The sequence below is a fragment of the Calonectris borealis genome, chromosome Z (genome assembly GCF_964195595.1).
Source record: "Calonectris borealis chromosome Z, bCalBor7.hap1.2, whole genome shotgun sequence".
NCBI classification, from domain to species: domain Eukaryota; kingdom Metazoa; phylum Chordata; class Aves; order Procellariiformes; family Procellariidae; genus Calonectris; species Calonectris borealis.
Genome location: NC_134352.1, coordinates 6547108 through 6563527, shown reverse-complemented (window position 1 = coordinate 6563527; position 16420 = coordinate 6547108). Strand labels below are relative to the sequence as shown.

Sequence of the window (16420 nt, the reverse complement as noted above, 5' to 3'; positions counted from 1 at the left end):
ACTGCCAAATATAGTACAAATTGCTACGAAAAAATGTAATTCTGAAAATTATTTATACTGGTTCATAGTAAATGCCAAGTTGTTGTTAAAGTTGAAAATAATGATGCCTGAAAATAAGCTTTACTATTTTACAAAACTATCTTATTCTCAGTAGCCTATTATGTTAATAGAGTTTCCGTAACTACAGTAAAACCTGCAACATCAATGCAGAAATAAAAAAAGATATTTTTCTTCTAAAAAAATCAGAAAGACACCAGTTCCTTGAAACTACAGTCAATTTTCTTTTCCTACTTGTTTAACAGGCCAAGATCCATGCAAAAGCAATCCCTGCCTTAATGGTGGTACCTGCTATCCACGTGGTTCATTTTACATCTGTACATGTTTACCAGGTTTCAACGGCGAGCAGTGTGAATTAGGTAAGCTGATGCCATCTAGATACTGATTAAGTCGAGTATAAAGTTTTCATACATGACATCTGCAGAAGTGGTGTGTTTTGAAGTTGAAGAATACATAGACATTTGAAAAATTCTACAGTGAGGCCTTACTTAAGAAGATAATAAAACAAAAGAGGTCCACTTACCCCTTTTCTCTCTCCCCTTAGTGCACAGATGTGTACGCACACAAAGGTAAGAGAATTGTAAATGAACTACGTGACCTAGAATTCATAACATTAAATCCATAAATACATCAAGTAAAACCAAAAAAACATTAATATTTGGGATAGTTCTTAAGAGCTTTGTGTAATTATTTGAAAGGGTAGTAAAATAAACTAATGCCAAATGTGACTGGGAAGCTGAGTATTGAATGCCAGCTTGATGTTATTTCAAGGAAATTGTAAATATGATCATAATCATATACATCTTTGGTATAAATTAGTATTTTGGTAACTCTTCTAGCTGAGGACCTCTTCAAGCTGCCTGTGACATCTGTGTTTACCTGCTATGACTGTCAGTTTCAAAAGACTCAACAGCCCACTTCAGAATAACCAGCTTTTCCTTCCAACCAGCAAGCCAAAGTATGATAAAAGTGGTAGTTTGGCTGTTTAGTGTAGAGCTGGTTTAAGCTTTTGAAAAGTTGTAAGTTTTATTCCCTGATAAATACCATGGATTTGCCTGTTACACAGTTGCCTGCCAAATTTGAAAGAAAAAACCTCATGCAATGTTGCTAAAATGAGTTCAACTCATCATAAATAGCTTGGGAGAAAAAAGCCCAACCCCACCCAAAGGTTGATATCAGTGCAGTGTAATTGTCAGCATTACTATGCTTTTATTTGTGTTCTGCAAGACAGTATGTGATTAAAAAAATAATTAGCCAGTATTTTTCTCTGCTTTCCCAGCTCATGTTGATGAGTTTGCTAGTTCCCTAGTGCGTTGTTGCTGATAGATATCAAGTTTTAGATGTTGCATCTTAAACCTTCTTCTTTGTCAAGGAATATGGCATCCCCTGGTTGCAAACCAGAGGTCAGAGGTAATAATTTTCTCTTTTTTTTTCAGATTATAAAAGAATAATCTGGCCAATTCTCGTCCCCTAGAACTCTTAGTGGCTTATTAACGAATTGGAGTGGGACGCTCCATGGCCAGTTGCCATAGAGAAATATGTTCTCTAGTGCTTAGGAAAGTAAACCTCATCATTTTAAGCCCAGGGTTCAGGGACGTTCTGGATTTAAGGCATAAAACATTGATTTGAGATTCAGGGATATTCTGTATATAAGGCATAAAACGTTGACTTGAGAGCTTTCCAAATGACTGGAACAACTAAGACCTAGCATAAGATTTGAACGGAAGTAGTTTTTTTAAATAAAAATATTAAAAAAAAAGCTTTTCACATGATGCAGCAGTTATTCCTAGGATTGCACAACTGTTTGTTGGTTTGTAGATATGTTTAACTTATGTCTTATATTTTAATAGTCAGTCACTACCAGCAGTTCACTTTAGACTAAGATATTTGCAAACTCTGCGTTGAAGTTTAAGCTGTGATTGTTTCAGAGGGACAGCACTCATTGAAAACACCGTATGATCTTTCTAAAGAGACATACTAGCTTATAACCTGTGCAAATACATGCACAAAGTAATTATATTAAATGAACTAGTGCTCCAATTTTAAAGGTGAAGACAAGGTATTTTAGCAGCCAAGTCAGGGGAGACAAGTCGGGGAGAGAAATATTGTTTCTTTACTCTAGAGCCATAGGCTCAGCAGTAAACCTGTGCATGACTATGAATGTTACTATCGGACTGGTCATTTAGGAAGATTGTCTTTATGGTGCTTTGTCCTTATCTTGATAAGATTTGACAAGGAAGAAATGAGAAATGCAAACCAATAAGATGTCAGGGTATGCTGTTTTGCAGACTGAAATTAGCAGTCTATTTGATGGTATATGATAAGATTTCCAATATTTGAGGTTCATGAAGATATTTGAGGTCTCCAGTACTTGATGAGAATTTTTTGTGCCATGGTCACACACTCAAGTCAAATTTTCCACCAGTATGGGAAAATGCTACACACTGCACAGTATCACTTCTTTCTCAGCTACACAATTAGGAATTGAAGGTCTAGATTTTAGAAATTAACTTAGGAGTCAGAGGGCAGGATATCAAATTGTGGTTCAGTAATGTCACATTTTCTTTAGGAAACTGCTTCTTGGCTTGTGGATGAAGAGAAAAGAAGGTTGTGCATAGTGAAATCAGTTATCATGCAAATAAACTGGTCACTTGGATCTGTTCCAATACTTCATTCTTCTGGATTGAACTGGTCCTAGTAATAAGTATGACTAAGGCTGAAGAACATTTCCCTTCTAGGAGGTGGGTGGAGTATAAAAACACTTCTATCTTTATGTTGTAGATATCGATGAATGCCAGTCTAACCCGTGCCGGAATGGAGCCACGTGTATAGATGGCCTCAATACCTTTACTTGCTTGTGTCTGCCAAGCTATATAGGTGCTCTCTGTGAACAAGGTAAGGTGTATTCTTTAATCTATGGTGATTGAGGTCATCTGTTTCCATTTCAACACCCTTCTGGAGTAACTAGCAAAGCCTCCTAAAAACGAGAATATGGAAGAAACTGTCAAAATCTGTGGGAAGTCATCAGTGATGAGGAGAGATTATAACTTTTGACTATGTTAGACTCCAATGATTTGTGGCTCAGGACTTTTTGTTTTAGGTTACATCTGCACCATCTTTTGCAGGTGGATGAGAGCAAACTCTATCCACATGCTAGCCTGACTGGAAGTCACATTACTGCTGTATCGAATAGAAACTGATATATTGGGCAGTTTCCGTGTCAAAATAACAACAGCCATACAGTTTTCAGGTGGCTCCAAGGCAAGCACAGCCTGCTCATATTGGCTTGCAAACTACTGGGAAGACACATAACTCATTACTGTAGTGATGCTTATGGGATAATGAGTGGGAGCAGAGTTGCTCTTTGACCAAGCTTCTGTCTTAAAAAAATATATACAGTGTGAAAGACATATCAGAATCCATCACTTCCTACAAGGATCACCGGAAAATAGGAATAGTCTACTCAATATGCCAGATGATATATCCACCCACTGGGGACCATAGCCTTGACAACTTCGTCCCAGAATTTTCAAATTGATTTGTTCTGTCATTATTTTAGGAAAAGTAGGTGCAGGATCGCAATGACAAGGAACTTGTAAAAGGCTTCTAAAGTGGACAGCTGAATCAGATTAAACATCCAAGACACTGTAATTGTTAGAACATTGCCTGCAAGAAATCCCACTGTATTTACAAGAAATATTTACAGTGCAAGATGCTTACTCAATATGTACATGTAGAAGGAAGAATAGGGTAGCAAAATCTTTGTCAGTAAAATTAATGAAGGCATTTATATGGGAAAAAGAAATGGTGTTTTAATGTGTACTTTCTAAAGCTTATGAAAATGCTTCTTTTCTTCAGCTGAATGGTTTTAGTCACAGGTGAATGAACTGGACCTTTGAATTTGTTTAATTAATATTATGTATTTTCTCATCTTCAGTGAGAGGCAGTTTGCAAACTCTTCCCACTCAACCTATAGAGATTTTTTTGTTAGAGCTGAAAACTCTCAAAGCTGACCAGCTCCAGCACTTTTCACTGTTTAAATTTTTCAGTAGTCTGGCTAACCTTGTAATTTGAAAGGACTTTCTGAATCTGTTCTCCAAAATTATAAGTTGACAGTGTTTTCACAACAAAAGAAATAAATGTTCTCCCTCCCTTCCTCCTCCCCTTCATTCCAGCAGATCCATAGTAGCGAGTGGCTCTGAGTACCGTGGCAGCTTTAAGCTGCTTTTTATGACCAACCTGAGAGTGCATTTTAGGTGGTTAATGGGAACATTTCCTAGTTTGTCAATCAGAACCAGAGCTCTACTCACTCAGCTTTGGAATTTAAATTTCCTCCACTTAAAGTCCTGCAGTGGTTTGGGACTTGGGAAAAGCATTTAGTGCCAAATTTCCACTCCACCAGACAAAATAAAACTGTGTTGGCGATTCAGACACGGTTGTCTGGCAAGCAGGCTTTATTTCAAGGCACCAGTCCTGACCTCACTAGATTTAAAGACCAGCCAGAACGACAGAATGCGTACCTCGGTGCCACAGGAAAGGTGGAGTTGAACACACTGAGATTATATTTCATTACTCTTTTTTTTTTCTCCAATATATACTATTCATTTTAGAAAGCTTTGAAAAAAAGTCAGGCTGAAGGACTTTCTTAGGCATGGTGCTGAGTATTCAAAATGCCATGGAAGGGAATGCAAGCAGCAAGTGTGCATTGCCGCTGGAAATGAAGCTCAAAGTAGGAGACAACTCCACTGCGTCCTGCTCCCACAACGTAGAGCTCAGAATTTCACCCAAATGCCCCCGTGAGACTTTTCTAGACTAAGGGATCTTCGGCTGATGTATTACGCCTGTGTCAGCGTTAGGAGGGGATGTGACCAGAGGACAGCGCATCTGCACATCAGGGAGCTCCGGCAGGTGGTAGAAGTTAGAGGAGCCTTCAGGGTGATCTAACCTAGGGTGAGGGAAATCAATCCTGAGACTCAGTGAGCTGTAATTGGCTCCCTGACAGCCGTTTTTCTTGCCAGGTGGAAACAGTTCAGCAGACAATCTGAGCCCAGGAACTTCTTCCTGAAGAGAGCTAAAGTTGTCTGACGTTAGAAATAGAGCTGCTGAGGGTGTTTCTTTTTTAAACTAGATTGGTAGCTCAGTAAGCCAGCATAGATTCTAGTTCAGACTAGATTAAAAATGAGTGGAGTATCTCTGTTAGATAATACCCTCTTTTGCCCACCACGTGTATCTTTTCAAAGTACAGATGCATATTCTGCATGCCACTTGGTGACATTTGAACATCACTTCTTAAAATGCAAAAATATCCCAAAAACACTTCTTCAAAGGGTGGCTGCAGGCTACGGTAGATCTTGATGCGAGTCTTATCCTAGGGGAGCCATCAGTCTTTCCATTGACACCCCTCTGTGAAAAGCCCTTTGAGAGCTCTCATTGTCCATATAAATGAGCCCAGAGCTCAGATCCTCCCAATTTTGCTGCCTGAAGCATTGCTTTGCAAGCTCCATGTTTGGGGACAGAGGAGAGGAGGCTTGTTTGATACCCTGTCTCACACCGGGCTGGTGGAACCAACTGTAGAGAATAGTCCCCAGGGACCAGTGACATGTATGAAAGTCTGCGGCTGTTGCATTATCTGGCCATCTGTATTTGTGGTGAGGAATACCTTACTTCATGAATAGTTACATGGGAAACAACAAAATGATAGACACTTGCAATTTGAACCTCAATTTCAAGAATACGTGTTCTTTATGAGAACTGGCTGAGCACCTGTTTAGATTTTCCTCTTCCTTCCTTGGCTGGCTAGAGTTTCCTTTTCTTTTTCTCCTTTTGCTATTCTAACTGGTGCCTACCTGCTTTCAAGGAATGGTGTTTGTATCTTAAACTTAAGGTTTGGCTTTCTCCGCTGCAGATCTCTGCAGGCGCACCTAGTTAGCCTGTTTACCAAATGCAGCTGCATGCGTGGACCTGTGTGCCAAAATGGCACACATGTGTTTGTTACGGGACATGCCTCCTTGGGATAATACAACCAGCTGTTCTCTTCCAGGTTCTGAAAACAAAACAACTGGTTTTTTTAATCATCATATGAGGAACAATGTTTTTTTATTACCCAAGTTCATTGTTCAAATATCTGTGATTACTCTGGTCTCATTTGATTCACTTTGTTCCCAGGGCTTGGTAGCTTGGGATGGAAGTATTTGAGAAGGGCTCAGTGCAAAGATACTTTCTGAAAACAGATGGTCTTTAACTGATGTCTTTTAGCTGAGAAGGGATTATTCTGAATATTTACCAGAGACATGGTTTCTCCTCAAGATGTGTGGGCTAATGGGCCTCAGGCATTTGTTCATTAGCTGAAGGCAGACAGTCACAGATAAAATTCACAGCTGAGTAAGACTCTCATTATGTTCTAGTACCTGTGTTTCAGTCTTCATTTTCTTTAAGCCTCTTATGGAATTCTTTAAAGACAAGGGAACTATTGTCAGCAGCTTATTGCAGCTGTTGAAAAAGTGGTACCTATCTATGTATTAAACCTAGAGAGAACTTTTTTTTTTAATGCAGTGTTTAGAGATGTTGTTGTACATATACAATTGCAGTTACAGAGAACAGAAGCTGTGTAAGTAACTCCTTGCACACATCACTGAAAAAGCCAGTAAATTGTCATAAATCTTAATACTAGTCAGACAACTTTTAAAACACCATAAATACGGCAAGCAGCGTTTCAGTCTTTCCATCACGTTCTGGAATAAGTTACGGAAAGCTGTGACTACCTGCCTGGATAAGTATACAATGAACATGGAGTATTGTATTCAGTAAGTGCTAGCACCTACTCTGCTCACAAGCAATCAGGTCAGAAAATTTACAGCCGCCTGCAATTAGACTTTATTGGTTCAATAAAGGCATTAAAAACTTATACCCATATGGAGCCCTTACCTTTGTGTCACCCTTTCAGCTTTGTTAATGTAGTAAGATACACACACTCAGGACAAAGCACTACAGAGATGAAACAGTCCCCACATTTTTACTTGCTTGGTTTGCATTTTTCATCCCCTAGCCTCCTGACTCTCCCTTTCCCCATTCCTTTTTCCCTCTTCTCATCAACCTCTCTTCTCAAAAAGAAAAAAAGAAAATCTTCTCTTCCCCTTCTAAAAATCCTATGTGTTTTATAGCCATCAGCTCTGTTTTTTTCTGTCTTCATAGATTCGGGCTACAAACAGGTGCAGAAGAAGTTATTCAACTTTTCCCTTCTAGAAAACAACATGCCATTTTGGACAGGAGGGACTGCAGTGCATGCATTTCAACTAAGAGTACCTATGCCACCGTTTGGCATCCTCTATCTTAAGAAGAGAAATTTTGTTACTTATGCTTCATGCTCAGGCCATTATATCTCATTCTTTGAACCCAGTCTTTTAGGTTTTGTGTTTTCAAGCCTCTTTGTCTCCCCCATGTGCCTTTCAGCTGATCTCTCGAACTGTGCACTTCTTCCCTAGCAGAAGCCAGGAAGGCTTGATTAGAATAGCCTGGAAATGCTCTCTGGCCACGATTTTCTCAGCATGCAATGCTGCTTGTTATTATCTGACTTCTTTCCTGTGGGACAAGGGAGTCCCTGAACAAGATGAATAATAAAATCTTAAGTGCCTTCACAAAGGACATAGCACTGTTAGTCAGCACGGTGTGGTTAAACAAATGTTCTAGAAAGCCAAAGGCAGACTAAACTTTAAAATGGCCTAGATGCCAGAGATTAAAGCTGTATCTGCAGCCTGCACCTCATAGAGAATACAAAGAGGGAAAAGATAAAAAACTAACAAGCTGGTAGTATAGATTACATTCCTTTTTCATAGCTGGGATTACTCAAAGCACAAGCAGTTTTCTACAGCTTAACTTGTTGAAAATAAAAGAGAGATAATCAGTATAAGCTCTATTATGCCTTTGTATTTGGTACATTTATGTCTGTACTGATGACTTTTAGAAAACGATTTTGATACCAGACTCCTAAGACAAAGACTGCTGTGCTATTAGTGTTGCCAGGAATTGTCAGAGAAATTCTGGTAAGCCTCTGAAGTGATATGTTTGCACTTTTGAATCCATTTCTGTACATGTAAAGTCTGGTTTTTATCTGGGGAGATTTAAAAACTTTTAAAAAAATAGACACTTTGGTGCTTCAGGATGTGAATGGCCTCTTCCTGCTATGAGTTAAGAACCAGACTTGTGTTGTGAAAAAATTATTCCACAATTGTCTTTCAGGTGGCAGCTGCTTAAACCTAAGAAATATCATGGTTAAAGAATTTGCAGTCATATGTCGTTGGCATATTTTGTAATATTTGACTTTTTTCTGTACTAATGCAAAAAAAGCCCCTTTGATCAGAGCATGTTATTGACTATATTGACTTATTGAAATAAGAAATCCAATTTCATACCTAGAATATATCTATACCTCTGGAAAGGCCAGACAGTTGCTTTCAGGCCCAGTTTTGTTTGGGGATTGACAGAACTTGGTGGGAAGTGGCAAATTCCTGTTTGGTGGGTGGGGTGGGGAAGGCCAAGCTTTGTGTTTCTGTTCTTCAGCTTCCTGCAACTGAGGACCTTCAGGGTGAGCCATCATGTACTTAGATAGTTGGAACCGGCTGTAGTCGCAACAAGCTGTAATCTTGGACTGAGGTGTCCTTTATGGTGCCATTTCATCTGCCATAACTCAAAACAGTCCTATTGTTTCTCCCATTCCTCCCTAAAACTCTCTCTTCTCAGTGGCAAGTTCTTCTCATCATCAAGCACAGCTCAAGACACATTCAGGCATCATATTTGTTATGCCCATCTTATTAATACTGATTTTTGTCTGTGATTCATTCCTGCAGTGTTGGTGCAGAAGCAAACTTGGAACCGGAATTTTGTTGTTTCTTGCCATCTATTCTGTTTACAGCTGCCTAACCTTGACAAAATAATTAACATCAAATCCATGGATTGTTACTGTTCCAGGGCTCGTGTTTATTTCTCTTTAGATGAAAGGATATACTGGCTGATGTGAACTTCTGTCTATTATGCATTCTTATCAGTACCATCCCTCATACAAGCACAGACAATGTGCATTTCATTACTTTGTATTTCAGCTTTACAGCCTTCCTTAGAAACTGATGCCTAAAATTTATTAAGTTAGATTTTGTCAAGAAGATGGGTTTTGGAGGAGGGTTTAGAGGGGTAAGTTCAGAAAGATAATACTGCATCTTTGCATCTGTGGACTGAACAATCACAAGCACTTTCCTTCATATTATTTTCAGTTATCAGTTTCTTCCAAACCAAGGTAATTCAATACAGTCATTCAAAGAACTATTTGCAAGTAAAAATTCCCATCCCCATATACAGACTCAGAAAACTCAGATGAAATGTAGACTAACTGCAGTCCAACATCCAGGCATTTCATTCATCCAGAGTTATGGACTGAAGGTGTCCTCCTGAGATTGTCCAGATACAGCACAATTCGATTAGTGGAAGCTCACAAAGTTGCCAGTTGCATTTATATTCCTTATGTAAATAATATTCTTGCAGCTTGAAACTGGATAAACAGAACTACCTGAAAATGTAATGAGGTCTCAAGGATGAGTGTTGGTTGTTTACATTTGTACTGCTTAACGTGTGGGTATCTTCCTGAACATTTGCCCTGCAGAAAATCCATCCGTCTGCATGAAACATGCCTGTGTGTCACATCCATTGACAGAGATGTGATTTATTTGTTTGTCACAGACACGGAGACCTGTGATTATGGCTGGCACAAGTTCCAAGGACAGTGCTACAAATACTTTGCCCATCGGCGTACATGGGACACGGCTGAAAGGGAATGCCGTCTACAGGGAGCACACTTGACAAGCATCTTGTCTCATGAGGAGCAGATCTTCGTGAACCGTATGTATCTTTAGGAACAAGAGCTGGCACTGGGGCTTCAGAGCTAGTGAAATATCCTCCTGATCACTCAGCTTTTACATCTCCATCTTAAAATATACTTTTAGGATGTTTAAAAGGCACACTTCGTGTTCTTCATGTTTACTTTTGCAGTCAATGCAAGTTCCCTACCACTATTAAGTTATTTTTCGTTACGTAGAAAATACTTGGGTTTTGAGGAAGAGAACAGGAACTATTGTTTTGGCATTGGAAATTGATGAAACATCTTTTTCTGGAGGCTTTAGATTTTTGGTGCACCAGACATCAATGACCATGCCACCATATATTGTGTTAGGTAGGTATAAAGAAATTGTTCCTGTATGTTGTGTTGCACAATCTAGACAACACTGGTCACAGCCTAATCAAAACTTGAAAAATGTTGATTAAAATACGTGCTTTTATTATTTTAATCTGTTTTGCTTTTTTTTTCTCCCCCTCATAAGTGCTCAGGTAGGAAACTAATCTGTTTTCTTTGGGAGATGCCATCAGGAGGGAAGAGACAGGATTGTTTAAAACGGTTAGATGAGAATCTGCATTTTTATAGACATCCCAAATTAAAATTGAAAAGCTGAAAAACAGCCTGTAAATAGGTTTTTGTATAATAAGTAGAGGAATCTTAACAACAGGATGTCTGATTCATTCTGTGCAAATTCTTTTTATTTTCTTTGGTGAAATCTCTTCCATTTATGGGAAGGTTAATAAAAATATCCTTCTTGTTCCTTAGGTATTGGGCATGACTACCAGTGGATTGGCCTCAATGACAAGATGTTTGAGCGTGATTTCCGCTGGACTGATGGTAGCCCGCTGGTAGGATGCCTTTGAAATGAAATCACTCATTCATTTCTTTTTGTGGTGGCTTATCAAATTCCCACCAGCAATGAGGGAAGCTGCATGAAAAAATGCAGTCACTAAATATGCACCCAAGCAAACAACCAGCAAACTCTTGTTTTGGAATAACTACTGTTTTGTGGTATAGTTCTAAAATCTTATTCTTAGTTCTTATTATTGTATATGTGGGAGCTCTCAAAGCTTCCAAACAGAAAAACTCAAAAAGTCTGAGACTGTAATTTAAGAGTCTCTGCTGGAGCTGGTTTGTGCTCTTCTGGTCTTATACAAGGATGTGGCAATTCTCCTCTCCCTTCTGTGTATGGAGCAGAATGCATTTTTCGGATGAGGATATGGCATTCTAGCTCTTGCGTTTGCTGGGTCTGTGAGAGTGCACAAAGGAGCCTCTCAAGTAGTGTTGGAGATTGTTCTAGTCTGTATGGCAGCTCTACAGTTGGGATGGAGAAGCAGCCATCCGTAGGTGGTTCAGGAGGCCTGTAACCAATAATCTGTCCATAAAATTTTAAGATGCTGTTGATACCTCTTATTGCCTTAAAACAAGAAAGAAAATCAGCAGAAGGAGAGGGAGAACACTCTCTACCCACCTTTAACTAACCTAAATCAAAGAACTGATGGATACAGGAAATGATTGAGCTCTTTCCAATTCAAAACAGTCTCTTTCGTAGAAGGGACAGGTGATTTATTGCTGTTTAACACCCACTGAAGAACATTACATAAAAACCCCCAAACTGGTTATGCTTATTATTTTCCTTTGCAGTTGTGAATTCTTCTTAAAGAAGAAAGCATCTGGACACACATATGCACATGCTCACACATGCATGTAACGATCATTGTTCCATACCATGTGGCTACAACTTATGTAGAAAGACACCTGGGGCAAAGCAGGCGTCGTTTATTACCATATTACATAAATAACCAGAGGTTTACAGTCCTCTAAAATAACTTGTAAATAAGCCATTTCTTGGGGAAACTACCATGTGTGGCAGGTGACAGCACAGGGGAAAGAAAAAGATGATAAAACTTTTTGTTGCCTGACTGATTGCTCAATGCATCTGTGGTGATACCAGTGCAGCCATTTGTGCTTGGAGCCACAAAGTCTTGCAGGATGTAAGCAGAAGAGCTTTGTTTCATTGTTTTCTCTTGCCTATCCTCATGTATTTTTGGGAGCACAAGATGGGCCATGGCCTTGAACTATACTCATTCTGGATGAGTTCATTCTCTGTTTCCTGATGTGGCTTCTTACACCTCACTGACAGTAACAGGCACCCTCTCAGGGTGATTTAGGTTTGGTTGGAGCTTAGGGGTGGTCCAGGCTCTCTGCAGTGGTTGGTCAAGGAGCCTACACTTCACTAAGGGATCTAAAGTTAGTGAGATAAATCTGGGCATAAGTATACTGCCTGAAGGGGCAGCCCATCTTACACTGGGAAGTGTAAAACAAGATACTTGCTCATATATTCCAAAGACAAATTTGATATGTCACTGAATGATGAATTCAAGGAAATTAAAATTAGGGCTGAGAGACTATTTTTAAATTCAGGCTACTGGGCAAATGTGGTATTACATTTTTACTTTAATTTTCAATTTTAAGAAATGAAGATATTCTAGGAAGAGAATAAGACCATCTGTCCAACAGATTTATTTTTTGTTTGATCTTTTTTCCACTTTATTTTTCTTTTCTTTTTAACAGCTTCCCTCTGTCTCTTCCTTCGGAAATAATTTAGGTGTCTCTTGAAATCATTTATGTTCATTGCTTCAATAGCTTTCCCTCATAACTTATTCCATATGGTTTCTGGATATCATGGTTCTGAGCAGCTTCCTCATTTGCTCCTTTTCCCTAGTTTTTAACTTATTTTTCATACTTTCTAACCACTCTTGTTACAGTGATTTATTACTTCTCTAGTAATTAATAGGAACAATAACATAATTAAATATATGCATCAAATGTTTTTCCCTGATGATGTCTTAAAATTCCAATGAATTTGAATACTGTGTAAGTCAAAAGATTACATCATTTATGTATTTGCAGGTGAACAGCACTCATGACAGCATTAAATGCTATAATATAATTTGTGATCATAAAATCAGCATTATTACATCGACACTCAGGTTCTAACTTGAGTTTCTGAAATTAGAGGTAGCTCTTGCATATAGCCAAAATCTAAATAGCCCTCTTGTGTTTTACATATTAGGGTGCATCTGTAATTCAGCTGTTTCTAGCTTTGTTGCCCAGCTCCATGCTTTCTCAAAGATAATATTATCTATCTGCAATTCTATTCAACACTTCTGGCATAGAGGAAAATTTGTCAAGTCTGCTGAGTGTTCCCCTGATATAAGAGTTTTCTTGGAGATACTATCAGAAAACCCACTCCAGGTCTTAGATAGAGTGTGCATCTACAAGTGATGTACATTCATTTTTATCTTGATAATTTTTTGAATTTTCTGCCAGTAACAGCTTGGTTTAATCTGAAAATCATGTTTACATGATTTTATTAGGTTTTGGATTAAAAAAAAAAGTTCTGATGTGTGGTAGGCTTAAAAGAAACAGCAAATGAACAACAACAGCAACAGCAAGACATGTTGTGGGTGGAATTGTTGGTCCAGTGCTGCAGTTGACCCAGTACTGCCCCGATGAAATAGCCGTGATACATTTTAGTGATTTGCCTTTCACATGAGTTTTCTTTCTGAACCAAAAAAAACCCCCGAGAACTGGGAATCGTTGAACCACAAGCTCTACCATTGGAGATTATGGAACAAGGTTTGGATTACTTTGGTACTCATTTTCCACGGACATAAGGAAACCCACAACTTAAATATTCAGTATGTTGAAAGGAACACTTTTGCCAGGTGTTGGCATGTATTTTATTAGCAATTTCTGGAAAAGGGATCAAATACCTATTTTTTTCTTTGCACCTAAAAGGTATTTCAACCAATCAGTTCAATGGAAGGAGATCGGTCCTTCAGCTCATGCCAAGTTGTGTTTTTCCAGATTTTTTAAACTGATGTTAAGTGCCAGCCGCCATTAAATATGATAGCTGGACAAAGCACGTACACGAGTTCCTTAGTGAAAACCAACAAATGTGCTTCCAAGTGCACTGCATATTGTTTCTAACTACAGTATTGAATACACATGCCCACCTTAGCTATTTTTTGTGGACTTCATAGGCTTATGCAGTACTGGCATACAAGTCTTGTGCTTTCTCACTTCCTCTGGCTCCCAAAATACAGGGGGGGCTTTTTTTGAGCACACTTCTTGTCACTCATGTGACAAGATGAGGCTGATAAACTCACCTTTGTCATTGGCCTAGTAATGTGAGAAAGCTTAAATTCTCAGCTGAGGTTGCAGAAATTTCCCTTACCTCATGAATCAGTGGATGATAGCTTCGCCAATCAAATAAGAAGGGTCATTCAGTTTTCTGTGTGGTGTCCAGATGAGATCAGTTCATGCCCCTTCAGTGGGATGGGAGGTTTGTTTGTTTTTTAAGGCATGTGGGACAATGTGACTAAGATTTTTAAAAAGTGAGCATATAGAATTAAGGTTCTTACTGGGAAACCGACACTGAACCTAAAGTACCCTTGACAGGCTCACAGCCCTACTGAAAAGAGGGGCAATTATTCAGGTGCCTAGTAGTGGACTAACTATAGTCAGCCACTTTTGATGTCTTGGCATTCTTTTTTCAACTCCTATGGAAAATACTGGCTGTTAGCAATTAGTCAAAACCAGCAGCAGTCAAAAAAGCCCCTCTATTCCTCTGCATGTTTTTCATGTATCAACTGGAATTTAATGTTTAACTTGCAAAAATAATGCCAGTAAGCAAGTCTTGGAATAAATAAAGAGTGATCTTGTAAATACATGCTCTGATTCTCAGAGTTCCTCAAGGAAAATGTTGGTGTCTTGAATAACGAAGCAAGTACAATCAGATTCCGTGAGAAAGCAAGGAATAGTATTTAAACATTTTTGGTCCACATGACATTTGTCCATATCTGTATTGAGTCTACCTGTTTTCCATAACAAGAACTTTTAAGACAAAGAAAATTATCCTAACAAAAAGAAATGGGCACACTCCAAAATCATAGTATTGTCGGCTCTGTTCCTGCAAAGAGAACTTGCGGAGGCTTTTTGATCTACCTCACTGAAGTGTTTGATGCGTAGTTATCAGTGTGCTTTTAGGGGATTTTGGCAGATTTATTTCTTAACTGTAAAGTGGTTTTTAATTTAAAACTGCTCAGCAGTTTCCTGCCTTTCAGGCAAAATGGCATAATCTTATGCAATGGATTGTGTAGATAAAACCTCACCATCTCCTGGTAAAAGACGCCTTTTCAGCACGCTGTACCCACTACATCCCAAACACAGACTGGGCTTGAAAAATGCAAAATAACATGAATAAAGTAGTTGGGTCGTACCTCTCATGCCCTAAAGTTTAATTGTCAGTCCAGGTTCTACTTTTCCACACACAGATTACTTTCCAGGTAACTGATACTTCATTATAGTGGATTTTATTGGCTTGGCCAATTTGCTTATATTTGTCTTTTTTGCAGTTTCTTTAAAAGACAAATTAGGAGCTTCTTGGCTAAAGCCAGAGCACGTCTTCAAAGGAGCTCTTTGGCTAAGCTAAGACTACCTTGTCCAACATGCAGAACAAAATAAACTATAATTATACTAAACTGTGGAATACATTGCTGGCCACCCGTATGAATCTAATTTGTTCTGATTTGCTGTACTGTATCCGTATGGCAGGAAGCAATCTTTTCTCATCTACAGTGTGTTCCTGCTCTCTCTCTTTTTTTTCTTTTCTTTTTTCTGTTTTTGAAAGAAAGAATTTTTTAATGTTTCCGGTGGTTGGGAGAAGTGGATTCGTGTTCTGGAGCTGATGGGCCACATGAAAAACACTTTGGCAGCAGCAACCGTTCCCTTTTTGTATCAAGGGAAAAGAGTTGATTGCAGCTGTGTGAGTACAACATAAAAAGTGAATGCTCTTTCAGGAAACCTAGATCCTGCAAGTTCAGTGAGAGCTGGAGATTAGGGGCCACTGCCACAAGCATGGGCTTGGAATACCAGCAACATCGAGATCGCATGGACCAGTAGGAAGGGAATTTGTAAGCTGCAAACTTTGGCGTATCTGCCTAGTCCCTAACTTCAGATAATTTGTCTCAAAGGTGAAGGTAGTGAGAGCAGGTACTAAAGTGTCTTCAGAGAACTCACAGCACCCCAACATTTTTAGAGCTTCATTATTCATTGCTTCCTGAAAATCAAGCCAATTTCTGCTCAAGACATTTCAGGTATGATTACATTGACAGATACAAGAGGCAGAAGAAAATAATACAGTATTTTAAAAAGCATGTTTTGTTAGCTCTGCTTTTCTTCTATTGCAGTGTAGTTATAGGGCTGTTCTGTTGGCATTTGGTGTGGGAAAGCATTAGTTTTCCTCTGATTTACATTCTACACAGGAATGAAAATGGCTATATGTAAAAGACTTTGTTTACATTTAAAAAACTACAGATTCAAAATTATTCTTATTCTTTTCTGTAGACTTTTCTCTGAGCATTTCTGTGAACAACTCTTTAAGGATGAATCATGGACAATCTTCATCCCAATTAT

General features: G+C 38.8%; 1 protein-coding gene across 2 annotated transcripts in view; it reads left to right on the top strand.

Annotated features, from left to right (window-relative positions):
- The window catches only part of VCAN (versican), a 112363-nt gene that overhangs the window by 83809 nt on the left and 12134 nt on the right, over positions 1-16420 (top strand). For both annotated transcript variants that reach the window (XM_075138150.1, XM_075138149.1), the window contains exons 9-12: positions 303-416; positions 2839-2952; positions 9784-9942; positions 10703-10785. In XM_075138150.1, coding sequence (XP_074994251.1) covers positions 303-416; positions 2839-2952; positions 9784-9942; positions 10703-10785 — 470 coding nt within the window. The remainder of the gene's footprint in view (positions 1-302; positions 417-2838; positions 2953-9783; positions 9943-10702; positions 10786-16420) is intronic.